Below are 27,838 nucleotides of genomic sequence, written 5' to 3'. Positions count from 1 at the left end.
TTGAGCAGATCAATGGGCAAAAAGGCCATGTTAGTATGTGATTTTTGGGCAGACATAAACAAGTAAAAGACAAAAGAAAGGCATACATTTCATACAAAGCAATCATTTTTTTATATTGCTTCTCTCTCCCAACGCATGTGGATGTGTGGGCTGTTGATTTCCCAGATCAGAACTGAGGGTTTCCTCTTTTTCATTTATTTATGATCATTATCAGTTTATAATTATCTTTTTGGTTTTTCTTTTTGGTATATAATAATTTGGGGGACAAGTATGTTGCCTGGCCCTTTATCTTTTGGAGGAAAGTGATATGTGGGAAGTTTCTCTCTTTCGCACTCGTTTCAATGCCAATGGCCCGTGTTTACTTAATTCTAGGCATATCACTTTTTACATCTCATTAATCCTCGCATAATTACCCCTCAACTTTTTACATCCGAAGATTTTGCTTCTTTTTTTAGTATAGTGGACAACTTTAATGATTTTGATAGATTTCGGGTGAGTTAGTGGTTACTTTGTAATTAATGGAAAGACAGAGAATGAATAGGAGAAGAAAGTTTCCAAATCTTACTCCCTTTCCATCATCCTTTGCTCATCCTTGTTGTCAAGAAAGATAGAATTGCTTTTTGTGTGGATGACAGTTACCATGTATCATCATGCGGGATGCACATAAAAGCATGAGCTTCCAAAAAGTCTAGTTGGCCAACATTCATACTGAAAAACACAGGGCAATATTATACTAGCTAATAAATTTACTTTCGCTGTGTTTATTGCTAATATTCCAGATCCGCCTCTCTAAATTTAAGTAAAACGAATGAATTTTTCATCGTAAAATATGGTAAGTTGAGTCCGCTATAGCTAAAAGGTAAGTGAGACTTGACAGTGAAAAAGATGACAACATCTTGAAACATAAGTGTCTTTTCATATTGAATTATGCCACATAGATGCACAATTCAACCATTAAAAAAAAAAAAACCATACTTGAGTGGAATGTGACAGGGACGCTGATCAGTACGGAAAGGGAGGTGATAAAAATCAGAATCTTAAAATGGTTCTTGGAAAAGAAGATGGGTGGGTATTATGTAATACCAGAGGATAGGGAAGAAACCACACCGGATGTTTCCACAGCATCATTTCTTTTCATACAGATCTTCAATGTCCAGCAAAACTTGTCCGGAATATCTTGTTCACAGGCCTACATTGGCTTATGTTTAGGATATGTCACTTGCTTTATTTACATATATGAATATATATTCTCAAATGTGGACCCTCCTTTTGATCTTCATCCCTTCTAGAGTCCAGTGCAACGCTAATACAAAAATCCCATCAAAGATTATTTAAGTCCCCTCCCAAGAATATAGCTCTCTCTCTCTCTCTCTCTCTCTCACTCTCACACACACACACACAGAAAACACACACATAATATTTAGAATAAGCACTGTCACATTGCTACAACAGCTTTCCTTTTCGTTTTTCTTTTTGGGGTTTCCTTGGCATTCTCCTTCCCTCCTTTCCCAGCCTGTCAAGGGCTGAATTATTAACATACCAGGAGACTATAATTTTTTAAGAGAAAGGTGCTTTGTTGTCTCTCCAAGTAAAGTGAGGACTGGTTTTGGCCAGCCGAGAGTTTTATTTGGATGGGAGTGTTGTGATGTCGTGAGTCCTTTCTTGAAGCACAGCTCTCTTTATTTTTATTTTTTTTCGGTTTGCCTTGTTCGGTGGCTCCGTCGCATGCTGCGAAACAACATGTCATGTTTGCTCATGGAGGTTTTGGTTGGTTCTTGTCCTCCTGTTTCTGGGCTTCTTGTTATTTAGCAAGGCCTTCTTATGGATGGTAATACTGGGGATTTTCATGAAGAAAGATGATGTTGAATGACCATCTCCATAGAGTTAGCAAATCTGGTCAAGTCCATCTCTTGCAGGTGATGATCATAACTCTCTCTCTCTCTCTCTCTCTCTCGATATGTTTAGTAAGAACAGATGATGTCGTGAAGTATCAGTTTCATTTCACACTGTAGATGAGGATACCTGTTTATGGTTTTTTCTTGCGTTTGGAGTGGCTGGGTGCAAGTTTTTCCTTGGCAGTGCATAGATGAATTTTCTGGTCAGACTCTGCTTTTTCAGGCAATAAAGATGCATCTTTCTAAGCTTCTTGAAACCAGATATTGAGCAGAGACAATGAACGTTGAACACTTAATTGGTGGCCATTTAGACCTTTTTTCTTTTTGAGTCTTATGAAGCAAATTCCGACTGCTCTCCCTGTATTTTCAATTAGAGCTCTTTGCATTTTGAGGACTAATGTTACCAAAATTCTCGACCTATTCACTACGGAAGAATATGAATCTCTGACGATCCTTCTTGAAAAATGAGATACGAGAGATGGAGAAAGTGCTAATAAGACAGCCAGTTACTTTTCATCTTCATGCATTTTAACTGCCCCAGAATTTCATTCAACCAACATCCTGTTGGACTTTTCTTCCTTTTTTGGGTTTACTGATTTTGAGTAAGAGACATCCTGGCATTTAGGAAATCTGTAAAGTTCTACATGTTGTGGCTGCATTTGCGAAGGCCAAAGGCAAGATGAACTGTGAAACAGATTTGGACGGACAACAAACCTTGTTGTTCTGCATTTAGAAAATTTGCTGACTCTCTATCTCTCTCTCTCTCTCTCTCTCTCTCTCTCTCTCTCTCGGCGCATGCTTGAATTTTGCTGAGTCATTGTGTGAATGAGCATGATTCGTTATTACGGTGGAGATGACTTATCCATCATGTCAGATTTGTTTGAGTCACTTCTAGATCAACCCTGTCTCCACACGATTCAAGTAGTGGCCCTCCTAAATTTCTACCAACTACCGAAAAAGTGAAAATTGGAAAAGATATGATCCTAACTCAACTGTGAGTGCACAGTTAGAATCTTTTTATGCTATTTCATTTATAAATTCTCTAGCAAAATCAACCATAATTTGGAAGCACTTCTAAAGATTAATTCTTTTTCAGGTATGGGAACCGAACTTCAATATGCCATCAACCCTCTAGCAGTAGCTTCACCAAGTAGCCACATTTTTTCTTTTCACCGTGTGGATGAGCGGGACCATTTTCAGAACAGAGAGCTCAAAGAAAGCATCAGGAACACTGGAGTGAACAATTTCATAGACCCCATGGATCAGGTCGCCGAGAAGCATAACATCGAATCTATCAGAAAGACAATACAGATGCATGAAGATACCTTCAAGCAACAGGTAGGAGATTCTCTGCAGCTTCTCTCCTAGAATGAAAAACTACTTCATAAAAATTTAAACCGAAAAGGGTAAACAATTGCAGGTGCGAGAACTCCACCGGCTGTACAGTGTTCAAAAGATGCTAATGAGTGAGCCGAAGAAAGAAATAGACCAAAACAGGATCCGGAATACCATGAGGAGTTCAGAGACTAACTATGTCATCAATTGGCCCCAGCAAACAAGTCAACCCAGTAGCGGCCGTCCGTTTCATTTACGAAGTCTGAGCAATGATCCAACTTCAAACGAGAGGAGTAGCAGTAGCTGTGTTGAGGCCATAAGAAGGCCGAGAGGTTTCGACCTCGAAAGCCCAGCTAAGGAAAGCAGCAACATTGACGAAGAATTACCAGGGCCTAGCTTTAGCAACCCTTGCAAAAATGAAGGAATGAGCATTGAAGGCTCGGATGAAGAAACTGAAGTGGAGCTAACGTTAAGCATAGGAGGGAAAAGGTGCAATAAAAAGTTCAAAAGCTACCAGCAGCATTACAGCAAACAAGAGGCGGGTTTCTCCAGGATGAATCATAAGGAGCTCGTTTCATCATCATCACTCATGTCAGATCGAGGCGATGCTTGCAGTGGACCCACCGCCAGTATCGGTGGTTCAGCTACTAGATCTGATCGGGAAAGAAAACAGCCACATTGGCTGTTTCAAGTCTGAAGTCAAGATTATTTGAAGATAGGGGCATGTTCATTCATCTCAAGCCTCTCCTGAACCATCTTTATCAACATGATTCATCATCCATTCAGATTCTATTTTGCTTCCTCCTGATTCTAATAAGAAGATGATCACTTTGCCATTTCTGAGTTCACATAGATGTAAATACCTCTTCATCAAGACTTGTCATTCTAAATTTCAGCACATGTCTAGGACTTAAATCTGCCCCATGAGCCAGAAGACCAAGTTTGAATTTTGTAGAGTTAATTGTCTTTGTTGAAGGATGAACTTTTTGCTGTCTATCTGTTGAACGATATCAAAGGCTAGAACAATCAATTAGCTAAGAGCATTCAAATAGAGGTCTCAGATGCTCAATGGCTCAGACAGACAGCATTCCGATCTTTGTAGGATGCAGGGGCTTCTTGCGCTAATCCGGAGTCTGTTATGGTGAAGCACGTGGAGAGAGTCAACGACCCCAAGCCAAAGGCCTGAGTCGTTCAAGAATGATATTGTTGACATCGATTGTCGTTGTCACGGCCAAAACTAGGTTAAAGTAATCTAATCATTCAGTCGACAATTCAAGTAATGATGCAAGTCTGCTCGGTTAAGCATCGTCCACAATTTGGGTGTAACTCTTTTTAATAGATAGGTAAGTTAATCAGAGTAATTTCCAACGGGATAATACTTATTATTTCAATTTAGGATAAAAGCATGTATGTTCTTCCGTCATCGCAGGTCTTTGCTGAGGAAAGCCAATTTTCTTTGTAATTACCTGAAAACGGTTGCTGTGTCTCACCCCTGTCCACCACCACTTACCCAAGTGCGAAGTGGATGCAATGAACAAACCGACATGGAGACTGGTTATTCTTTAGACTACAGTTTCAGCGTTCAAATCATATGTGAGAGAAAGGAACTACTTCCCCACCATCTAATTTGACTACTATCATTGCCCATGTCGTGCTGAGAGAGAGAGAGAGAGAGAGAGAGAGAGTTTCCAATGTAAGGGAACCGAAGCAATAGCGGTCTCAATCAAATGGGATTCTAGTCTGACGTCATAGAACGGTTGCAGGAAAACAAGTGCGGGTTTCCAGTTCCACAGAGAACCAGTTACAAAGAAAGGTTACAGAAGAAGCCGAGGCGGCACAGAACCTGCATAGTTTATTGTTAGTTCACTCAGGGCAGATGATGGTTGACCTGGGGCCTGGGCAGGGAGAGAACTCCTGAATAAAACATCAATTGAAAGTCAATGTCTCCCGCTGAGATCCGAAGTGATCTAAGTCTGCCATGATTTGATAAGCAGTTTCTAAATGTATTACCCCTGCTATCTGTTCATCAAATTCCAAGACAGCAAATCACGGTTTTGCTCTAGAAGCTACTTTGCAGGCATAATGCACCCAATTAGCTCCGAATAAGGATTTCGCAAGCTTCGCCATACATCAGAGGACGAGGCAAATATCATACTAAAGAGATTTTCACTACCGTCACATGTTCAAGTAAGATCTGCTACCTAACAGAACCATTTCCATTCTCTAGATGCAATACAGCATCAAATCTCAGACGACAAATCAATCCATCCACAACCACAGTTTAATTCTTGCTGGCTATATTCATACACTACTCAAAAGTTTTATGACATATTTTGGATCTCCTCATCAAAAGCAGCATCTTTAGAGGAGTCGATGTACTCATGAATCCATTCTTCAACCCAATGTAGAAAAAACTCAAAGGGGAGGGGCAAAAAAATGATGGCCAGGATTCATGGTTGATCCATCCAAAATTGCAACATAACCTGCAACACATGGTAAGTGTGATTGATACATTAATGGACAAGCTAATATAAGAGACATTCCCAAAGCTGAATCTCCAGAAGCAAAAACAGTTTCCCACACTGAAGCTCTACTTGATCAATCAAAACTAGGTGGGAGTCTACAACAATCAATAGTAAGTAATCCCTCATCCATACTTCTTGGCCTCAATAATCTACGGGGAGGTTCAAGTTCAGACAAAATTAGGGGCAACAAGGTTCTGCAGAGCCTCCAAAACCTAAGGTCGGGAAAAAAGACAGAAGACACACATTTGCCTAAGACAACTGACTATGGGCAGACCTTACAGCTTGAAAGTGGAAACATCAAACATTCACTTTACTGGTATGTGCATTCTTAGATGGACATCTCATGGGGAAAAAAGACCAGAAAACAAGGCTATTGATGAATATTCAAGACATGTAATCCCATCATCATCTGAAAATTCCTTCCTCACAAAGCACAAGAAAATTACTCTGAGATAAAATCGCCTGCAGTAGTTCACTAGTGACATAGAGTCAGCGTACTTATGATGGTGCATCTTTGTGCTTTTAGTTGTTGGAATCATTTGTTGAAAAGTCACCAATTTTTTGTTTGCTAAGAGATTAGAAAAAGATAATGGGACATTTCCAAGAATCACCTGTACACAGTATAGATTGCAAGGAAGAGTTATTTAGCAACCCTGAAGAACTTTCCGGGGGTCCAGTTGACCACTACAATAACTAGAAGGAACAGCAGAAAGCTCCTGCCTTCCTCTCCACTCCTCGCCTGGTTTCAGTGTGATAGTTTTTTCAATGGAAGCAGGCTCAACGCAGAGCATATGCTTATATTCATCATCACCAAAGTCGGCCATGGCCTTTGCCTTCTTATCCCATGGATTCCAAACCACTGTATGCAAGAGAAGATAGTTAAGACATTCCATGCACCAACATAGATCCAGCAGTGAAGTGATGCAACTGTTGATGAAAGCCATAACCCAGCAGATTTATCTCACCAGCATCTGGTAGTCCATCTTTCCGTATGACAAATGTTCTCTTCTTTTCGTGATCAAGAATTGCAATCTTTGTAGGTGTGCTGAGATATACCTTGTCCACCTGTTCAACCGAATAATGCAATAAATAACCACAACTAGAAGATCACAACAGACTAAAGAGAAAAATGTGGAACTTTGAACAGACTTCTGATTCAAATGTTATTGCATCCCCTTGCTCAGTAAAGCGCTCCTTATTCTGCAAGTTGTCCAAATAATCAAGAGTCTCTAACCCTTCTACTCGAACTTCACTGAGAACAAATAAATCAGATTTATCAAAAGCAATTAATACTGCTGAAGAAAAATTTTGAGCTGACTCGACTAGTGAATATATGACAATCTGCTGACTAATCTCCAAACGAGCTGATTAAATTCATGACATATGTAAATACATACTTATGACTCATGGAATTCACCAATTGAAATGATAATAGACTTAAGAATGAGAAGTATGGCTGCCTGGAGAACACTAACTGCACTTGAAAATTCTATTAAAAGCATTAATTTAAACCCCACGTTATAGGTATCCATCTCACTGAGAAATGATCATATACTTTGGGGGCTACAGGATTGCAGGTATAAACAACTGGTAAGGCAGCTCTTCAAAATTTATCCATTGCTTCAATATCAAGATTCAAAGCCACCACCTAATTCCTTCAAACCATCAATTGGCATGAGGGCAATGAAGAATTATATTTGCGATATACTAAATACTAAAATGATCTTGAAAGCTACTTCAGAGCAGGGACAATAGTTTCTCATATGATAATGGGGAATATAACCTGCCACAAGTTTGTCTAATGCCAAATTTTGTAGGGAAACATCACATGGTCAGAATTTGTGGGCAGGAAATGCAGTCGTACTAAGTCTGTCTATCAATGTAATATAGTTGATTTCATCTGAAAAACCATATTTGCTCACCAAACCTTTTTTCTTCACCCCAACTGATGAAAAACGTGGCATTGCTTGGTGCTTCATGATGCGAAATGCATGTGTGGCTTATCGTGTCCTATCAATAATATTCACAATTTTGTTCCATCCTGTCAATTTACCCTTCTACTAACAACTTCAATCACTGCAGGGTCAAGCTGTATAAACTGAACATCTGTTTGTTGTCAACCAAAACCATAAGATTAAATGACCATTTTCATAGCCTGCTGTTGACCAGTGACAGACTTAATATTGTTGTTCATAAATCTTCTAGAAATATAGTAGCATAGTCCTAATGGGTCACTTACAAGTATAAGTTCAACATAAATTTCAGTAAGACACAAATAACACATTTGTTGACTAAGTCCCATCAAAACAAAGGATCAACAATAAGTATCTATCGAAAGGAGAAGGTAATTTCTCCATGCACAATAGCCATTCTAACAATAACAGATTCATTTACCAAGCCAAATAAACAGGGAATGTAGAGTAAAACCTATTTCTTCTATTACCTTATATCAGAGACAGAGAAATAGGTGTGGTAGGCAAAGGTGAAAGTGAAAGGTTTTGCATCAGTATTCCTGATGCGAGATGTCAGCATCAGATCTCCACCAGGTCCCAAGGCTACTCTCAGACGGAACTCGAAACTAAACATGACAGATAAAAGAGGAAAATCTCAGAGGAATGATAACGTAGATAACAGTTAAATAATAGAACGCAAGGAAAGTATCAATAAGGTCCCAATGTTCAAATTCAACCATCCATCCATAGTAGTGCGGAATGGTGTCAAAGGAGCTAGGAGCATGGAATGCTTTTTGACTTTAGAACTTAGAACACAAATTCCTTCGAGTCCTTCCTGTTTCTAGTTTCTAGTTAGTAGGGAGCAAAAAGTCATTTATTTCACAGAGAAGAATCCGCCCTTGACCTCTTCACTCAGGCTCCTTCCACACATTAATTTCTTAGGTATAGCAGGAACAACAAGAATATGTAGAAATGATGTTCCAGATCTTGTCTTATATTCTCCGGCAAATGATTTGTATGCGGATTGGAATCCTTATGGTACAAGTAAAGACCTGTAATTACCTGTGAGGCCAGATCTTAAGGTCGTCATCTGATGGCTTAAAGATCAGATCCACACAAGCCTTACTAGTGGAATTAGTAGGAAGAGGAGCTGGGTCATTGTCAATACTCCAGACCCTGTTCCTCGCAAATCCATGTTGCTCTAAAGAACCATGATTTGAGAACTGCAGATTACATAAACATATTTCAACTGAGACAAATGGCCTAAACTTAAGTTACAACGGAATGGATATTCTGTAAAACCAGGCACCTGAGGAAAGCATATCGGTATCCCTCCACGAATTGCCTTTGGAGGCTTGAATATAGACTGTAACAAATGAAGGGTTTCAGTCGAAGTGGAATTGGACCATGCAAGATAACACAACGAATATGAAATGTGGAGAAGATTTGAGGTACATGGTGCAAACTACACATGACATGAGGTTTGGAAAAATTGGAAAAGATCATTAATAAGATACCAAATGTAAAGGTACATCCATTTTTGTCAACACACAAACTTACTAAGAGCAAAGCCAATTTTCTAACCTGAGGGCCTAATAATTGTCACCATAAAAGAAGATAAAGGTTTATTATGATCTCAAATGTTAAGTATGAGAAGTGTAAAATGCAAGTATTTGATGTTTTATGCCAAACCATCAGCTCATTAAGTATTCGAAATTTGTCTCCACCAAAAGCAATTAAAATAGGAGCACGATGAAACATTCATGGCCGTAGACAAAGAGTCCACGTCAAATAAATCCGACATCATAGAGAAACAGATGCCAAACGACTTTTTAAGAACCTCATCAGCAACCTATACGAAAGTCCCATGGCTTTTTCCTGCATGATGAAAAATAAAATAAAATTTGACCCTATCGCTCTTTACCTTGCTACTAACAAAAAGCAACTCCTCCCCATGATCATTCTTCCAAGATGTCACTTGACCTCCATACAGATAAACCTGAAGTAGAATGGAGAATGGAGGAGGACAATTTACAATTACTAAAGGAAAAACACATCTATCATGAGTAATTATGTACCCTCGCACAAAATACTGGAATCTTAACAGAGAGGAAAAGAAATAAATGAAAGCATTATCAAATCATGTCTAAAAAGGAAATCTCATTGGCCAAACATGAGTGGAAGGATAAATCGTCAGGGTGTAACCTTTGAGCAAATTAGCATGCACTAAAATATTCATTGAGATACACTTCCATCAGTCTTTTCAATAAAGGATCATGGATTCCCTTTTAAGCCTGGAATGAGATAATCAAATCTATAGTTAATTCCAGCAACTACTCTGAAAAACGCATTACTGTGATTCTTCATATTCAGAGTAGTCCATAATCTCGTTGAGAGGACGAAAGAACAAGTAGACAGAAGCCTGTCCACGAGGCTTAAAACTGTCGATATTCAAAGTTCTTTGACCCGAAGCTGCAACAGCTACAGGATGATATCATACGAGCATAAAGAATCCCTGTTAAAAATGACATAAAGCTTTGGTACAGAGAAAAAAATTGGTGAATCGTTGCTTGCACTTGTCATCCCAAAAGACCGGCCCGAAAAGCAACCCTCGAAATTAGGCAAAAGATATCTCAAGTCCAACAGTGCCTTGGTCAAGCACATTCACAAAAGATGGTATCGGCTAACCTCAGGCATACGAGGCGATTGCTATCTTCTTAAATCTCTCGATACTACCATTTACACCACCAATAACCACAATACTGCTTTCACATGCAAGCAGATCTAACTTCTTGAAATCCATCTAACAGTACTTTAGCGTCGGTAGCAAAGGTTGAAATGTCGGCACCGCCCAGTCCTCCAAGCGTTCTGATAATCAACCCGAAGTATGATCTAGAATACGGATACTCACGCGTCCCTCCCTAATCACGGATCGCACGCGCCCCTCTCGTCGGCTCACCCCCAATCGACGCGACTCTAAATCCTCAAAAAACACACGCTCGAGCAGCTACCTCAACTCCTCGAGCCCGCCGCCCAAAGAACAGCGTCAGCAACAAATCAGCCGGCTCCGATTCGCCAGACCAGATCAACAGTCGCGCGAACCGGCACGCGCATCAATCGAAGCTCCAACCGAGACGAACGAGACGGCGAAGGAAGGAAGGAAGGAAGGAAGGAAGGAAGGAAGGGACGCGGAGAGTGGAGTTACCTCAGCGGAGCTCCCGCGGGACTCGCGGAGGACGACTTTGTCGAGACCGTTGACGCCCTTGGAGAACTCCACCGGCCGCGGCCGCGGCCGCGACGGCGGCGGCGGAGTCGGGGACGGCGGAGGAGGAGCGACCTTGTCGGCGGACATTCTCGCGGGGGCGCCGGAGGTGGTTATCACTCAGCGGCGCGCTTCTATGGCGGCGCCGGCGCGAGTCCGTGCGGGGAATCCCGTGCTTTCCCCCTCTTTCTCTCTCCTAGGTGCAGCTTGCTCTTCTCTGTAGCAGGTGCTCCACAGTTCATCAACAGATGAACTGTCTCTCTCTTTCTCTCACTAAAAAGGAATGAAGAGAGGGAGAGAGATTCCGGAAGTTTGTTTTTCTGTTTGGATTAGTTGTGTATACATATATATATATATATATATATATATATATATAAATAATACATATATATAAAATAAATATATATTTATATATGTATGTATGTGCGCCACGTGAATTCCGTTTGGATAGTTAATGTATACCGGTAAAACAGAATCCGAATAACCAACCGTTGCTGAAACAATAATAATAATAATAATAATAATAATAATAATAATAATAATAATAGTTATTACGCCATTCAAAAAGAAAGACTAAAATTGAAATTTTCACTGCGAAGATATAAAATGCTAAATTGGATTCTCTTGCATAATATAACGAGATCCAATTATATTGAGAATAGCTTGCGATGGACATATGTTACAATTTTGACTACCCAGTAACCGATTGAGTTTCAATTCTTGAGGTAAGGAATAACTAGTTGCGTCGAAGGAAAGAAGATGGGAGCGTGTGTCCCATTGGCGTGCATCCAGTAGGAGTTGAACCTACGAATTCGCCAATTATGAGTTGGGCTCAATCCTGAATAAACATGGCCTGACAGATTTATTTTATATATAGAAATAAAACTTCTCATGTGTGTCGCATCATGTGAAGATGAGTTGCGAGTAAACGTTATATTCCCTTTTAGTTAGTGGGTCGACGTGCATTTTGCTATCCGCTGAAATGCAAAGATATGGTTTAGAATTTTAGTTCAATCCGCAATTCCATCCTGCTTGATTTATGGAATCAAATGGTTTATGGTCTGCAAATTTCTGGATGCGTCCAAGAAAAAGGCGTAGCTTAAAAGTAGGAGAGCAAATGCGCACTCTTCCTATTTGACCAAAACGGAAAAGAAAAATGGACTTTTTTGGCTCTTCCTTTCGAGACTTTTTCTTCAAGGTTTTCAAGTAGCAAGATGCCATTCTCATCTCATGCATGGGTTGGTATCTTCCTTTCCTTTTTTTTTCTTTCCCTCCCTCTTTTGCCCTTTGGGAATGAATGCTCTCTCAATTAGCTGAAAAGGAGATAAAAGGGTAAATCTCATTTTGCTCTCTTTGAACTAGAATTGATTGCAGAAGTACAGGAATGCCAACCATCCTGGCCATGTAACCTCAAGTTGAGCCTGAACCTTCAATAAGCTGAAACAAAAGGATGTTATAGACTCAACTTCAGGATTCTAGATTACCTTTCATAGAAGATCTCATACCTGTCCAGCATCACATAAATCTCCAGAAAGGAAAAAATGGGCCATAGACAAGCAACTGTAGGTGATTCTCTAGCTCAGGAACGATGATCGATAAGTGCAGTCTTGCCCTTGCCTCGCAGGCGCAGAATGGAGCTCAGATCGACTCCCCCAAAAATTCGATACGTGCGTGCGAAGACAAGGATCATACAGGACACAAATCACACCTTTATTACAAGAGCAAATTGACCAAGTAAGCTGATTTTACACTGCTGTACACGCTTACATCTTCAGACTTTAAAGAGTACACTTTTGAGTAGGTACTGCAAACCTCCTAATCTGGCACCAAAATGGAATTTTTCTCGGAAAAATCGAAAGAGAAAGGGAAATTAGCAAAATTGCAACCTCACAACACGCCTCTGAGAATAAAGAATACCAAGCAACTAACTCAACAAACAAAAAGAAAACCGGAAAGAATATAAATTCTTCGCAACACCGGGACAAACTCAAAAAGGAAAAAAGATCTGATCTGTCCATAAATTGCCAAAAATAGTTCCTTGGGAGCAGAAGCATCCAAAAAAAAAGCACCTTTCTGTCCCTTTGACTAATGCCGCTCCAAATTCACCAACTGCACAATGAAAAGTAATTAATCGGTGGTTAGACAACACTCAATGAAGCTTATATTTAAAGTAATATTGAAGAAAGCTGAGACAAGGAAAGATTTTATTACAGATATCCAGGAAAGCTTCCTTCTGCTCGCCATGCCTTAATGGAGAAAGCAAAAGAATAAATAGAGCTATCAAGCCAGACTCAAAACAATTGAAGTGCCATTTTAAGCTTGTTCTGTCTCCATTTGGGCAACTTAGAGAAAGCATCCTTTGTCATCCCAAATTTCTCTCTGAACTCCGCTGATGACAAATAAGTCTGCGACATTTCATGCAAAGACGATCTCAGAACATGGTTGAACAGGTGTACTAAGATATAAAGTAGTGTATCCAAGTTCAAGCTACTACCTCTCGTTTGGTAACATCAATTTCCGCCACAGGATCTGTTGATGTTGTCTTAAGACGATCATATGGGTAGATTGGAAGCCCATCCTCATCTTCAGCTTCACCCTCTTTCACGTCTTCTTGAATGGTCAGGGATCCTATTCGGCTGCTCATAGAGTTCTCTTTGTTATTTGGCTCTGAATTCTGTTTTGGTGTCTCAGGACTCACTGCCCGGTAAAACAAAATGATCAGATAAAACTCCATAGAAACAATAGTCGGCTGTTGGTGTATTTCCCTAAGCATTAATTTATAAGTTATGACGTACCTTTGATAGATTTGGGTATGATGACTTCTCGTATTGGTGGTGATTTCTCAAAAGTGGAACTGATAGAGGAGATAGCTGAAGATTTGGAAGCCAGTTTCACTGAATCAGGGGTGACAGACTTTGGAAAGATCTTCCTGACAACTGGTGGTGGAGTTGAGAGATTTCTTGCATTTGGGTTCTCAAAATTAGCAGCTAGTGCATTGAAAGCAGGAGACCTGCCCCTGACGCGAACACGGTCTGGGCTAAAAGACATGCTTCTCGACCTCTGATTTTTGTCCGGTACACTAGATCTTCCTCCATAGGAAACAGGCGCTCTACGCTTGGGTTTCTGATCATGCAATATGCATTAAATCAAATTGACCACAAACAGAGAACAATCTAGCTGGAGATGTGAGCTGGTAATTATCCATATCAAGCAGCACATATCAACAAGAAAAGCGCATCTTGATGTGTGTTGACTATTAGAAGAAAAAAAAAACCACATTTTGTTATCAACTTTTGGAAATTCAGTCACTTCAGAAATCAGTTCTCCATATATTTGCCTGTTATGAATGAAAGTTGAAAAGAATTATGGGAGTTCCTTAAAGAGTCAAGATATCCACATACAGGCATAAACAAGCTGATAAGAAGTGGATATGCATGATAATCCTAAACAGCTAACAATCATTCAAGCAGGCATGTTTAGAAGCTTCAAAGTACGTAAGTCTTACGTCATTAGTTGGTGTACCACCATGCTTAACCATTGTAAGCTTCCTTTGGAATGAGTTCCCATGCATCTTCACCAGGAAAAAAAAAATCAATCAGAATTCTAGGACAGCTAAAACTCAGATGTATAATGATTACAATTACTTACAGCAGATTTTGCGGAGTCCCATGAGAAGAAGCGCGTGAAGAAAGGTGGTTCACTTCCTTCCATGATGACATATACTGGAGCTTCACGAGATAGTTTCTCAAGAAGAAAGTCATGCTCAAGAAATTTCTGCAAATCATAAAGTTGGTGTTCATCATCTTTTATGAACCATAAACAATGATTTTTAATTTACAACTCAAAAATTGCTCATGCAGCAAAGGCTTTCAATTATGGACCTAAACACTTGAGCAGAAGAACATGTAAAAATACATGGGACTCAAAATACTATGCCACCTCTATGCCTCGAGTTGAACCATACCTCTCCAATGGTTAAAGCATGCATTTTCATCTTGGAGTCAACTTGTTGTCCTACCCAGACAAAGATTGCTGAGTGACAATCCAGGATAAACATATCTTCGGTCATCAAATCATCCTGACTAAAATTGTGTATTTCTGTCACCTGCAATAACAATATCAGAATGGCTGTACAAGTAAGGACCTCGATAACATGCTAGCACAACAAGTAAGAATATGTGCAAGCATCTTAAAGCAGTGGCAATTGAAAACACAGGAAGACATTAGTAAATTGATCAGAATACTCTGAGATGCCTCAGTTTTATGATACAGCAGAAAAGAGGCAAGAGTCGGAATGAATGCTTATGATCAACAGGGAAATTATTTTACACACCTTCAGATTTCCTGCAAATCAGCGAGCATTTTTTTCGCAGCGGCAAAACATGGAAGAAAAGATAGATCAGTTGTAACATCTATATACAGAAAGGAATGAAAGGAATAGAAATTAAACAAATATTTAACATCACCTTATGTATACCTTTTGAGAAGATGCAAGAAAAGAGGTGAGGATCACTCTCAGAATCTTGTGCTATCTTCTGGCTGGGATATTCCGATTTTCCTCCCAATAACTCCCAAAAGTGTTCAGATTCAGCACCTTCCTTTTGTGTCTTACATTGTGCATTTGGCTGAATACAATTGAGACCCATTTAGAGAGTAAATAAGAAGGCACCTCTCAGAATAATAGCAAGCTTCAGATAAAACCAGAAAGCAACTGCACGTGGAGACGTTCAAGAATATGAAAACTGAGTTTGACCGGTTATTTGTCTTCGAGGAAGGCTGTCAATCACGTAAGTCATAGTATACTCTTGAATACTGAAACTATAGACATTTTCACTATTATCAAACCTTTATCAGATCCAGCTGCCTCTCAACAAGTTCCTGATCCTCTGAGGTTGTAAGGTTCCCATACCACGTAAGGACGGAGGAGCCACTATGCAATATGTAACAGTATGAGGAGTTCAAAGATGATGCAACCTGATTCATTAATTGCATAAAGTGAAAAAGGAAAATTCCATCAGCAGATAACCAAAACATCACATGCTGTGAGTTTCGTGCAGCAAACATGACATACATGTTTCTACAAAATAATAAAAACAGAAAACACGACATACTGGTTCCACTTGAATTGCTTGCATATTATCAGGTCCAGAACCCTGGACTCTAAATAATGCCAAACCATCCTCTTTATATGTCTCATCTGGGATTTCCTTCTCTGCTATGTAGCTCTTATACCCTTCACTCAAGCCACCCTGAATATTACGGCCATAGAAGTGCATGAAAATTTTATCAGTTACCAAAATATTGTATAAGAAATAATCTACAATTATTGCCCACATACCTTGAAAACAATGAAGCTCTGAAAGATTGAGAAGAATTGAATTGGTTCATTTCCTTCATATAGGCGAGCCTAAAATGTGTTATCAAAGATGTTAGTTATCCAAACAAGATGAAAACTATAACATCAGATGACGAGAGCTAAAGCAATTGCAGTATGATAGAACCAACCTGGACAGGGAGAAACTTCAAAGACTCAACCATCTTGCTAACCTGTGAAAGAGCAGACGCTCTCTCTTCCTGCTTTCATTCACGACAAAAACAAAGTTACCAATGTAATACAGAGACTTTGTACACCTATGGGTTTTCTCAACATCAGTGTTATGTAGTACACCAACTGGAGCCCTTTATTCATAAATGTAAGCATACAGGCAACCGTATTTGACGAGGTTCTTTGTCGATAATAGCATTTAGAGAAGAGGAATATAACTCAAATTCTAGTCTAGAAACAATAAAAGTAACTGACTATTGGTAAAACTTAAGTTACTGCACATCCAAGAAGGTTGGATCCTTGATGAACATTGAAAAGACAAAATGCAGGAAATGTATAATTCATGAGTTACATGGGAGTTTTTTTAACAAGGGTATTGTTAACAAGTGGCCCAGGGGCACTAGTTAAGACTGCTAATAAAAGTAAAAACACATTCCAATATGTCCTAAAAATTTGAAAAAAAAAAAAAAAACATATTTCAAGAAAGTAGAAAAGTTTAAATAGTGCCCCTATTATTAATAACCCTTAACAAGGGCCTTGGGGCCACTCTCTAATATTTTCCTTTCATTGATAGAATACCAGAACAGAGGTGGCTGGAAGCAACACCATTCTGTTCCGAAGCTCCCAAATGACATTCCATGTTAATGTGATGATACTCTCTGTGTCAATTCCAATTTCCTTGGCAAATAGAGAGGTATAGGTTTCAGAGTGTCCCTTATTATCTGTATCATGCAAGCGAAGCGTCAAATCCTGCTCATTTATTAGAATAACCTTACCAGGTTAGTGCAACAAACGAGTTTGCCGACCACACTACCAATGCCATAAAGGTTAAATTGAGCTGTCCACAGTGGATTGTAGTACAACAATGTGTAACGGAAGACTTGACTGAAACCTAGATAATTTGTAATCAATAGCAACTTCAAGCTACTACTATCTGTTCTTCAATATACATTAGAAAATGCAAATCAATCACTTCTCCTAAGAAGCAGCATCCTCATTGCAAGAAAACAGTGCCTTCCAGGAAGCGATCAATAAGGATTCTAACCATCAATATGCCCATACATTTCTGGACTGTTGCTCTACTTAAACCAAAGGGTCAGTGGTTCATTTTGCCAGGCATCTTTGCACGAAAACCTGCTAATTATCGATTAACCTCTACAAAACTTATGTTTTCTGATTTTAGGACCTATTTTCAAGTAATGTCTACCCTAGTAGAAGGCCCTCCAACAAACATGCTTTCTTGGAAAAAAAACTCTCCAATAAAGTCTTAAAAATTCATGTCATTCTCACAAAAAGCATTGTGCTAACAGTATTGCAATTATTAGACATCACACGTAATTAATTGCTCAGCAGTTGGGAAAACGAGAATGAATAATGTGAATTATCTCACCTCGACGCTCTTCTTCCCAAACCACGTTCCTATGAGATACTCTTCCCTGTCATCTCCTGGATAAGAATATTGAAAGATATAGCAATCCCCACTATAAAATTTCGACTGGTCAGCAGATTGAAGAAGAATCTTCTCCTGACCATTTACACGCCAAACCTGCACAAACGATGTGGATGTGTCATAATATTATAGTCTGGAACACTGAACCACCATCTCACCTACCCCTGAAATACAAAAAGACAACTGACAAAGAACATTTTGCAGATAAATTCAGCTCGGATGTGCATATAGAACCTGTAAATGTCCAGAACAATCGATATATGGTTGAGGTTCTTCTTTAACGGGAGAAGCTTTCATGAGACCCTTCACATTTAGTCCTTGGCGTTTCAGAAGTGCTAAAAATGAAAACGAAATGGTATGCAGAGGATGAGAAGCAGAAAAGGCAGCAACAAGAGTAATAACCAAGAAGGATTTATATAATACACCCAAGGTTGGATATTAAGACATTGCAAAAAGTGTCAAAATCCAAAAGTGTGTAACAACCTGCAACTTTGCCCCTCCCATCCTCAGTCACTGCTACATCCTCTGTCTGAGGCCAGGAATCAAACTTGGAACGGAATACCACAGTCTCGAATCCCTCAATTAGACGAATTATTTGAGATTGTGGCCGATCAGGACCATGGATTAACTCCTGTTTCATTCATTGAACAACAGTGAAAGAGATAAGAGACACATAGCAGTTGAAATCCATGTCTAATAAGTAGCTATACTGTTTTACCTCAGCAGCAGAACTAGCACTCTTCCTGTCATCAAGAGAGGTACTTCTCCCCATCCACACAAACACTTCCGTCCCGCAGTCCAGAAGATAGCATTTGTTTGTATCCAATAAATCCCTTGTCAAAGACTCATCCCCGATAGGTTCACTCTGGCCCTTCTCCACACTTGTAACACAGATGATTGGAGTTAGTGAAAACAATAGGGGAGAAAGAGAAAAACAGCAAACTGCAACAGAATTGGAATCAACCATCGGTAGATTTAAATATTATTTGCTTTTGACAGCTGAATTCATGTCCACAAACAAATAAAAATACACATTTAACATTCTGTTTTCAAGAGAAACACCAGTCTAACAGAGATTGGAGATATTTAACCTTAGGTATGCAGTCTAAGAATTGAATACATACCGAAGTAGCTTGGTAGGATAAATGCCAACGTTCTTGTCCTCTTCAGAAGCCGTTTTCCTTGGAAGAGGGGCAAAGCCACCAAAAAATCCCCAAAACTCACCAGTCTCAGAATCCGCCATCAATTTTCCATCCTCTGTTCATAATATTTGTAAGACTCGTGTACATTGTTGTTCTCGGTCACCTGATTGTTAATCTATTAGTTCACTTACCAATGGCTGCTATGTCACATTTTCCATGGTGATATGTATCTTTGATGTATTGGACAACTTCAAGAGCTTTTGCTCTTTCTTGGATGGATGAATTCGAACCATTAAATTGGAAAATCTTTGACTTGGTATCCAGAATAAAAATGTCGTCATGATTGAGTGAAGATCGAGCAAAAGGAACCTGTAAAGTAACATGACATAATCAGCAAAATAAAAACAGGTATTTGGTAGCACAATCTTCATTCATAACTTCTACATCTGATCACTTGCCTCTTTTACATGCACAACATGCTTTCCCCTGCAGACAAACAAGCGTGTCTTATGTTCTTCCTCCTCAGCATGTTTGAACCCAGTTGCAACTCCACCTTCCTGCGGGATTATACATGGCTTAAAATATGATAAGAATCTCTCTGTTTCATGACCCTGTACTTCACGATACTGAACAGCTCGTCCTCCAAGGGCTGCATCTAATTCTACTGTCTTTATGGCTGCAGTACCAGATTCATCCTATAAAGAAATAAAGCCGATGTTACTAATGCTCAACATATTCGATGCTATTATAGATGAACAAAGCAGTGAGGAACTAACCTGAGTCGTATCCTTGCCTAGCCAATAATGAATGTCATGACGCAAGGCACCATTCTTCAATGCAGTAGTCTGCAGGTATTGAGATGCAATCTTTAAACCGAAGACAATAGATTCTTTTACCCAATGACACGCAACATAATAGAATAGAAAACTCAGGAATATATCTAATTCATCTTAGCTTTCTTTTCTATTAGGCCTCGTTCAGTTCACCATGGAATTGGATTTAATAGGAACGGGAATCCTTTTCATGTTTGGATAGAAACTTTGTCTTAGAGTAATGGATCCCGCGAAAGTGAAAAGTCTAGTAGTAGGGTCTTCATTTTTTATGTAATTCAATTTCAAGATGAACACAAAACGAGGTCTTTGGCGAAATAATTTCTAATAGATAAGCCCCTTTCCTCATATAACTTAGTCAGGCCATCATGATATGAACTGGGGTGCACACTTATTTGAAACTTGCACCAAGCGACTTAAAGGAACAGCCATCTTTGTGTTTGTGTTGAAACCACTTTTACATCTCATTTGGATTATCAACTCAGGAACACTACCAATGACAGTGCAGTTGAGAATATTCCTCATGTCAAATACATAGTACAAAAGATGCTAGAGATGAAATAATTGAAGCCAAAACATTTACCTTCAAAATCACATAGGAATCCCCCGTGAAAAATTTTCCGTAAGATGATTGAGGGACCAGAACAGGACGGAAATTTTCAATTCGCCATATTTCAATTCCACTACGAATGGTTAAGGAGAATCATACATAAATGATGGTTAGATGGTAATTCGAACAGAAACAAAGAACGTAGAGAAGGGTAAACTGTTTGCCAATATACTGTCATTTTGAACTGTAAATAGATGCACCAGAGAAATTGCAAAATTCCTCTTCATATCAGTAGTTTTTTTTGGCAAAGCATTGTAATATGCAAACCAACTAATTATTCAGACAGAAAGAGGATACGCCTTTTGTCCAGCTCCCTGGAAAGCTGGATCCAAGTCTCTCATGGAAACAGACATGCTTTCTCTGCAGCTTTAAAAATATATGTCTGCTGCCAGTTTGCTTAAATTAAGGAAGAGACGCCTGCAACATCATTACATTTTTGCACGAGTCAAATCACATGAGATGAAATTGACAACAACATAATTGAAAGCAGTATATATTTTGTGAGGCAAAAGGAAGATAAGAAAGGAAGATGAACAGTTGCTTCTTGATGGAAACTGTAAGCAAAAATCTGTGTGGAAACTCAATCGTGGGAATAGAGACTAATTTAATAGAATTTTAAGTCACTTCACTAGCATTGACGTTTGCAAATGTCAGAAGTCAGAACATAGAACTCTTCATTTGAATTTGCAATAGAAAATAACCAGTAGATAACACATGACCATGACTGCCAACCTGTATATGTATGATTCTCAACGGTTTTCCCCTTGCTATCACATTATTGTTCCACAAACTAGAGAAATGCTTATCCTAATTTGAAGTGGAGAAAACAAGGGCCAACTAGATATATCAAAGAGGGTATGAAATACTTCACAGACTTCAACTTCTCAATTGCAACCTGAATTAGATTTCCGAATACAACTTCCCCAGGTAATTCAGAAACATAATTCAATCATTACTTTTTTTGCTTTGGTCTTCTCAGGTACAGTCAAGTGCCAACAATCTCCTCTCTACTCATGGATGGGTGACATATATAAAAGGTTGAACAAGCAACCTAGTATCAGGGAAACACAGCTGGAGAAGAAGGCAAATATTTGCAGTGAAGGAGAAGTAGAAAGAAAATCACATCCTATACGTGTGCTTTTCGATAACTCCTAATTCCCGAGTTGACTTGTCGTACTCATCCTCATCAAGGGTATCTTTAGTATTAGTTATCTAATTTGGGGCGCAATTTTCAGAGACTCGATTAGGAGAGGATGTGGAGCCTTCAACACCATAATATACGAGTGGATTGGTATGAATATCAGTTGCATTCCCAGTTATGCTTTTGTGAGGCATAATTCCGAGGGGCTAGATTAGTAGAGGATCTTGAGTCTTCAGCATCATCATTTAAGAGCGGATATTAGTCTCAACATCACGAAAGGCAAAACACAAAAAATTGGAAAGAAAAAAAACAAGAAAGACAACAAATCGAAACGAATTTCCAGAGCATGGGAAATGGAGTAACAAGAAAAAAAAATCGCGAGCTGGTTGCCGCAAAAGAAAATGCTCTTAGATTGCTGAAGCATTCATCGGGGAGCAGGGAGCTCGAAACTTTTACATCGGAAGAAATTGACGAAATCCAGACACATTGTCGAATGTACAGCATTTCGAAACAGCGCATTGATCTCCAAGACCTCAACTTTCGAGAGTTTTCCCACTGCCATCTCTCTCCTAAGCTCCCGAGATTTCACCCCACGTCGAACCCATCAAAGAACAAGCCGAGCTGCAACTATTCTCGTAATCCGCATCGACATTCCACCAGATTTTCCGTGCAAATCAGGGTGGCATACCATTAAAAAAAAAAGGCGAAAAAACACACGCAGCAACCGACGCAGATCACAGAAAACGATCGTTCTACCCAGAAACCAATGACCCAGAAACGCGAAAACCGAAAACGAGACACAGAATAGAATAATCCGAATCCAGCCCCCGAGACAACAATCAACGACCGTCAAGTTCACGCATTTAACCCAATTCGCCCACAGACGAAGCTGGAAACGAGCTTACCAGGACTCGGGACGGACAATCCCCGAACAGGGTGGAGTCGATCCAATCTAATCCGACCGAATTAAGGAAAAAGAAATCGAGGGGCAGCCAAAAGATCCTCCCTTGAAAGGAGAAAGGTCCAGAAGCGAAGGAGAGAGAGAGAGAGATAGAGAGAGAAAAAGGAGAGGAGATTTGAGGAACAGAGCAGGGTGGGGACTAAAGAAGGAAGGAAGAGAAATGGGCTGGGGGCAGAAAAAGGGGAAAAGGATTTTTAACAAAATAGCGCAATTGAAGAAGAAGGAGAGGAGGCGTTCTAGAGAGAGAAAAAGCTAGAGAGAGAGAGAGAGAGAGAGAGAGAGAAGGGAAGGGGTTGGAGGGAATGATGATGATGATGAGTGCCAGGCGTGCCAATCACTAACGGCAACAAAAGCCAACAGTCTGCCGAGCTCAAATGAACTGTAAAAATCACCCCCCTCCTCCCCCTTTTCCTCCTCCCTTGTTTTATCAATTAATTAAAAAAAATTGTTAATTTTTTTTTTTTTGGATTGGGGGTTCAACTTAGCCCCAAGTATAATGCGGACAAATTAGTACTGCTAGCTCATTTGATTCGCTTGTTTTTTCTTTCGTTTTTTTTTGGGTGGAAAAGTGAGAGCTTCATATGATAATCCAATGGGGGAGTCAAAGGGGGATCCTTCTTTGTTCATTTTTCGGACATTTCCTTTTGGTGATTTACTGAATTCTTCGCCATGTAGAAGTGACCGAGTTGGCGTATTTTCAGTGAGAGATTTAGTGGTGTGGTTTGGGAATTTTGAGGGAGAAAATGGCATAAGAAAAAGGGAAGATAAAATGTGGGAGAAAATGGCGAGAGCTAAGACATTCTTGTGGGGTTACTGAGATAGAAAGAAAGGTATGGTTGGATTTTATGTTCATCTCTGTCTTTGCCGCTTTGAGAAAGAAAACGTTACGTGATTTTCTCAAGCACCGAGCGTTTGTTGTGGGGGAAATTATTGTTAATTTGGAAAAGAGGTTGGGGCCAAAAAAAAAAAAAGAAAAAAAAAGAGAGGAAGAAAGACAGCCTTTTTTCCCCTTCTTTTTGTGATGGATGGAAGAGGATGGCAAGGTGTTTCCGCTTTGTGAGGGAGGGAGTGGGAAAGTAGTCGGTCACCGGCCATAAAATCATGCATGCCATGAACTCTCAACTCTCAACTCTCTCTCTCTCTCTCTCCATATAATTTCTTCTCATATAATTTCTTCTTCTTCTTTTTATATATATAAGTTTATGAAAAGAGTAATATCTTGGATAGTCCCTAAACTTCTACTCAATTTTCAATGTTGCCTCTAAATATTTGTTTATTCAATTTAATCCTCACACTTTCTAATATTAGCTTTGTATAGTCCTTTCTTTGAGTGTGGCATCAAATTATGAGCTTTTTTTTTTTGCTTATGTGGATGACCAACTCAGCATTTGGTGAGTTAAGGACGATCACTGAACTTTCAAATGATTTTTCTTATTGCTAAGTCAGCAATGCTGATATTATTCTCATCTAATTTTTCTTTTTTTTTTTTTTCTTCCTTTCCTTTTCTCGTTCTTTCCCAACAACAATCGATTTCTCTCTATGTTAGTCCTCATTCACTTTCTCAAACTTCTAGATCTTTGGCGCGACCTTAATTAGAGGTCGTGATTGTAGATCTTAGGTCCCAACTTTTTATTGATGCTGTGGCCTCATATTTGACGTCGCACTTTAGGTGTGGGAGAAAAACAAAATGATGGTTCTAAAGGTAAAAATATCTACCATAACAACAGTAGTGTCAAGTGGTAATTAGGTATTCAACTGCAATAGTGTTAGTCATCCGCCACAATGGTAACTGGTTTGCATCTAGTAGCCATGGGCAGTGAAGGTAAAGTGCTTGTCCCTACTACACGGAGAGGGGTGTGACTTGGATTGCTCATGAAAGTCAGAGTGTCCAGACTAGTGACTTATTGTACACGTTGGTCAACACATTAGTTTTGCTGACAGAAGGATCACACTGACTCGATTTTGTAAAGTTGAAGGACTAAATCGGAAAAAAAAAAAAATTAAACATCAAAGAAAAATCAGGAATTTTTCATAGCATAGCTCCATCCTAAAGTTTGCATTACTTCTTAGAGAAGGCTTACTGATTCCCACAATAGTAGCAAAAATGGGGGATGGATCTACAAATACCATTTGACAAAATTTTAGTCGGACCGAAGTATGTAATAACATAACACTACACCTAAATTAAATATAGGATTTATGAGACTTGGTCGTTGCCTAACTTGAAGTATACGGCCCGAAGTATGTAATGATATAACACTACACCTAAATTAAATATAAGATTTCTGAGACTTGGTCGTCACCTAACTTAAAGTATATGGAACTCCGAACTCAAGAAAAATGTTAACTATCAGACTTCGGCCAGGACAGAAGCTAGATAAGCATTCGTATTAACTGGGTTCGCAAGTTTTCTTTTACTATGTCAAATGCAATGCTTGCAATGGAGTTTCTGCTAATGGGATTTTCACCTGTCGATGGCTTGACTAGCGCCGCGATGAGATGAGCTGTTTGGCCTTTTTGCGGTAAGCGGGGTGGCCCCAGCTTGGGAAAGGAATATTCTATTCTTGCTTCCCTTTCTCAAGAGGTGAAATCTTAGACCTTTGAGCATGACATGTGTGGATATACATACGTATACATTATCTCATCAACTTCAATTATAATTTAATTTTGTGAGACCGACTTTTGTGGAAATTAGATTTGGCAAAATGGCAATTGCCATCTCTGTGCTACGCCGAAAGGGGACAGTTGGACAGGACTTCCTTCAAGCTAACCTATTTGATAAAGTATGCCTTTTGACTTTATTCCTCTTGAGTGAATACTTGGGAAAGTCACATCAATTGACTTGGTGGCATTTGAGTTACTTTAGTCCCACCTAATGGTTTTGATTAACTATGGGTTAAAACCACAAAAACAAATCATAAATTGGCACATATGTGCATATTTATCCTACCTCAAACTAATTTCCATGTAAAAAATAAATCCAAACGAGTACATGGCGAGGAATATGCCAATAATTAGTTTCCATCGTATATTCTTGGCAAGCAACTCGGACAATAGGTACTTGACATGGATTCAATGTGGAAATTCAACATTATCGGGTCTCCTAAGCATGTTGTTTTGAAGAAGACAAATCTTTAAGGAAAACAAAGAGAGAGAAGGAAATCTGCTAAAATATGATAATTTTTCTTTAAGATCCCTCACGTTTCAAAGATCTACTAAAGTCCCCAATTTTGTCCCAATTCCGTATTAAGATTTTTGTAGATTTGTTATGAGTATATCAATTTGGAATTTTTCATGTCATGAATAATATTTTGGGGATAAAGATGGCATGAATGTATCAATTTCTAATTTTTTATTATATGAATATTACTAAGGGAGAAATGTAGCATGGACATACCAATTGGGGATCTTTTGTTACACAAAAATCAATTTTGTGTATAAATCAATTTGAAATTTTTGATGGTATTAACCTTTAATATTTGGTAAATGGGCCTTGGATGAACTTTTATGGTTAGAAATTGGAAAGTGCCTAATGCGGGAGCATCCGATTTTGCTCCATTGATGAACTCAATGTCGTCAATGCTCACCAAAGCTAAGAGCATTTTGGGCATTATATGATTCGATGGATCTGGAAATAAAATTATCAATGTGAAAGATTATCCATCATGATATTAATTGAGGAGTTGTCGATTTACCATAATAGTTGCCGGATTCAAAGCCAAACAACAACCTAATGGTAGGGGGTTGTTTTGGTCAATTTTTGCTATTGTTTGGTGATATTCTACTATGGCTATTTGGCTTCCATGACTGGAGCACGAATTTGGAGAGAGTTATCAAGTTTTAATGCTTCTAATAATTAGACCCATGCTTCTAAATCTTTTATTCACAACTTTTATAAGTCTTTTGTTGTGTTATTGTTTTTAAGAGTCATTTTAAGGTAAGTTCCTCAAGAGTCTATTCAGTTTTGGGATTCAAAGAGTCCTTGCTTTTGTTTAGCACTATCTCTAAAATAGTGTAATCACATTGTAAAGGCAGACATCGATGTGAATAAATGAATATATGAGATTTTCCTTAGCGTGAGTGAATTTGAGAGTGACTAACTCTTATCCTTAAAAAGTGGATTACTCATTGGTGGTAAGTCAATAAGCCTTTTATGCTTAGCTAATGGTTCATCCTTTACGATTTGGTGGTGAGCTTTTTTATCCCGAAGTCCTTTATCCTTCGCAGATGATTCATCTTTTAAGCATTGGTGGTAAACTTCGTTAATCCCGATTATCTTTCTTGACTGGTGGTATGTCCTTTAGGTCTCGGTGATGATCGATTCTGCCTTTTATTTTCGTTCATCTATTGACATACATCTCAATACACTTTGATTTATCCTCGTTTCCTTTAACATCATTCAAAACACTCTAGCCTGCCCCTCACAACCACATTAGTGCCATAAGTCAGCAAGTTCAATAATTACACTTTTCCTTGTTAGGGTGAGGCACAACTCTATGCCTCAATATTTACTATCTGATTTTAGATAATAATAAAAAAAAAAGCCTCTCCAATAGAAACAAGGGATAACATCCTTTTGATTTTCTTTTTCTTTTTTATGGCCGTAAATAATCCCTCGAGAATTTTTTTTGGGCCGTAGATTATATCCCTGGATTGAGTCGAGCGAAAGGCCCAGATTGATTCCCCAAAAATGGGCCCACTTAAAATCTTGAATCCCGGTAGGTGGAAAGCTGTATCGGACCCGTTTCCACGGATTAACACCTTTTACATAAAAAAAAGAGGGGGAAAGAGGGTCAATGACAAGCCCAAGGGTCCGAAAAACAACTGCATAAAGCATAGATTTTCAATCAATCGGTTCTCTTGCTCATATTATAAATGCAAGGGAAAATAATGGCGAATGCATATATGAAAAATGCATAAACCAAAAAGAAAGAAAAGAAAATAAGCAAATGACCGTCGAGAGAACGAGCGGTTAAAAAAGAGAGAGCGATGTTCAATTACCATAATGGCATAATGATAATAATAAGGCTGAATTCCCAACAAAAAGACAATTATTATATCCGTTAAAGGTGTATAACCGAAAAAAGAAGTGGGGGTGGTCCTCGAGTTAGTTCGCCAACCGAATGCATACTTTATCCTATGGCTCATCAAATAAAAAAATAGCTTACTCTTACAAATAATAATTTGCAA

General features: G+C 39.0%; 3 protein-coding genes across 3 annotated transcripts; 1 reads left to right on the top strand and 2 right to left on the bottom strand.

The window, feature by feature from the left end:
• The first annotated feature begins 1,150 nt into the window (after positions 1-1,150).
• Positions 1,151-4,224, top strand: LOC104435943. The gene is made up of 3 exons (XM_010048662.3): positions 1,151-1,916; positions 2,992-3,233; positions 3,316-4,224. Exons 2-3 carry the CDS (start codon positions 2,994-2,996, stop codon positions 3,925-3,927), a joined length of 852 nt encoding a protein of 283 aa, XP_010046964.1. The 5' UTR covers positions 1,151-1,916; positions 2,992-2,993; the 3' UTR covers positions 3,928-4,224.
• Positions 4,225-5,339: 1,115 nt separating this feature from the next.
• On the bottom strand, positions 5,340-11,285 carry LOC104435942 (putative glucose-6-phosphate 1-epimerase). Its single transcript, XM_010048660.3, has 9 exons — positions 10,913-11,285; positions 9,632-9,706; positions 9,017-9,073; positions 8,770-8,930; positions 8,199-8,333; positions 6,905-7,007; positions 6,721-6,820; positions 6,367-6,614; positions 5,340-5,713 (listed from the first exon to the last, which is right to left on the bottom strand). The coding sequence occupies exons 1-8, from the start codon at positions 11,057-11,059 to the stop codon at positions 6,400-6,402; spliced, it is 993 nt and encodes a 330-aa protein (XP_010046962.2). The 5' UTR covers positions 11,060-11,285; the 3' UTR covers positions 5,340-5,713; positions 6,367-6,399.
• A 1,373-nt stretch (positions 11,286-12,658) lies between these two features.
• On the bottom strand, positions 12,659-22,882 carry LOC104435941 (villin-4). The gene is made up of 24 exons (XM_010048659.2): positions 22,593-22,882; positions 20,844-20,963; positions 20,520-20,619; positions 19,883-19,951; positions 19,565-19,801; positions 19,298-19,475; positions 19,089-19,221; positions 18,683-18,845; positions 18,448-18,595; positions 18,199-18,299; positions 17,905-18,060; positions 16,475-16,543; positions 16,308-16,376; positions 16,081-16,218; positions 15,815-15,943; positions 15,447-15,594; positions 15,303-15,313; positions 14,934-15,074; positions 14,618-14,743; positions 14,475-14,540; positions 13,765-14,092; positions 13,464-13,666; positions 13,181-13,374; positions 12,659-13,078 (listed from the first exon to the last, which is right to left on the bottom strand). Exons 2-23 carry the CDS (start codon positions 20,897-20,899, stop codon positions 13,261-13,263), a joined length of 2,883 nt encoding a protein of 960 aa, XP_010046961.2. The 5' UTR covers positions 20,900-20,963; positions 22,593-22,882; the 3' UTR covers positions 12,659-13,078; positions 13,181-13,260.
• Positions 22,883-27,838: the final 4,956 nt, after the last annotated feature.

Source organism: Eucalyptus grandis, chromosome 3, assembly GCF_016545825.1.
Source record: "Eucalyptus grandis isolate ANBG69807.140 chromosome 3, ASM1654582v1, whole genome shotgun sequence".
Classification (NCBI taxonomy): domain Eukaryota; kingdom Viridiplantae; phylum Streptophyta; class Magnoliopsida; order Myrtales; family Myrtaceae; genus Eucalyptus; species Eucalyptus grandis.
This window is presented reverse-complemented; position numbering and strand designations above follow the sequence as displayed.

Excerpts from the sequence above, each read along its gene's own strand:
- LOC104435943 (XM_010048662.3), top strand. The coding sequence starts at position 2,994 with ATGGGAACCGAACTTCAATATGCCATCAACCCTCTAGCAGTAGCTTCA. Across the intron at positions 3,234-3,315 it reads AAGATACCTTCAAGCAACAG|GTGCGAGAACTCCACCGGCT; the intron begins GTAGGAGATTCT and ends AAACAATTGCAG.
- LOC104435942 (XM_010048660.3), bottom strand. The coding sequence starts at position 11,059 with ATGTCCGCCGACAAGGTCGCTCCTCCTCCGCCGTCCCCGACTCCGCCG. Across the intron at positions 8,334-8,769 it reads CTTAAGATCTGGCCTCACAG|TTTCGAGTTCCGTCTGAGAG; the intron begins GTAATTACAGGT and ends TGTCATGTTTAG. Across the intron at positions 7,008-8,198 it reads TTCTCTGTCTCTGATATAAG|TGAAGTTCGAGTAGAAGGGT; the intron begins GTAATAGAAGAA and ends ATTTGTTCTCAG.
- LOC104435941 (XM_010048659.2), bottom strand. The coding sequence starts at position 20,899 with ATGTCTGTTTCCATGAGAGACTTGGATCCAGCTTTCCAGGGAGCTGGA. Across the intron at positions 20,620-20,843 it reads CAGGGAGCTGGACAAAAGGC|TGGAATTGAAATATGGCGAA; the intron begins GTATCCTCTTTC and ends AACCATTCGTAG. Across the intron at positions 16,377-16,474 it reads TGAAGTTTCTCCCTGTCCAG|GCTCGCCTATATGAAGGAAA; the intron begins GTTGGTTCTATC and ends AACACATTTTAG.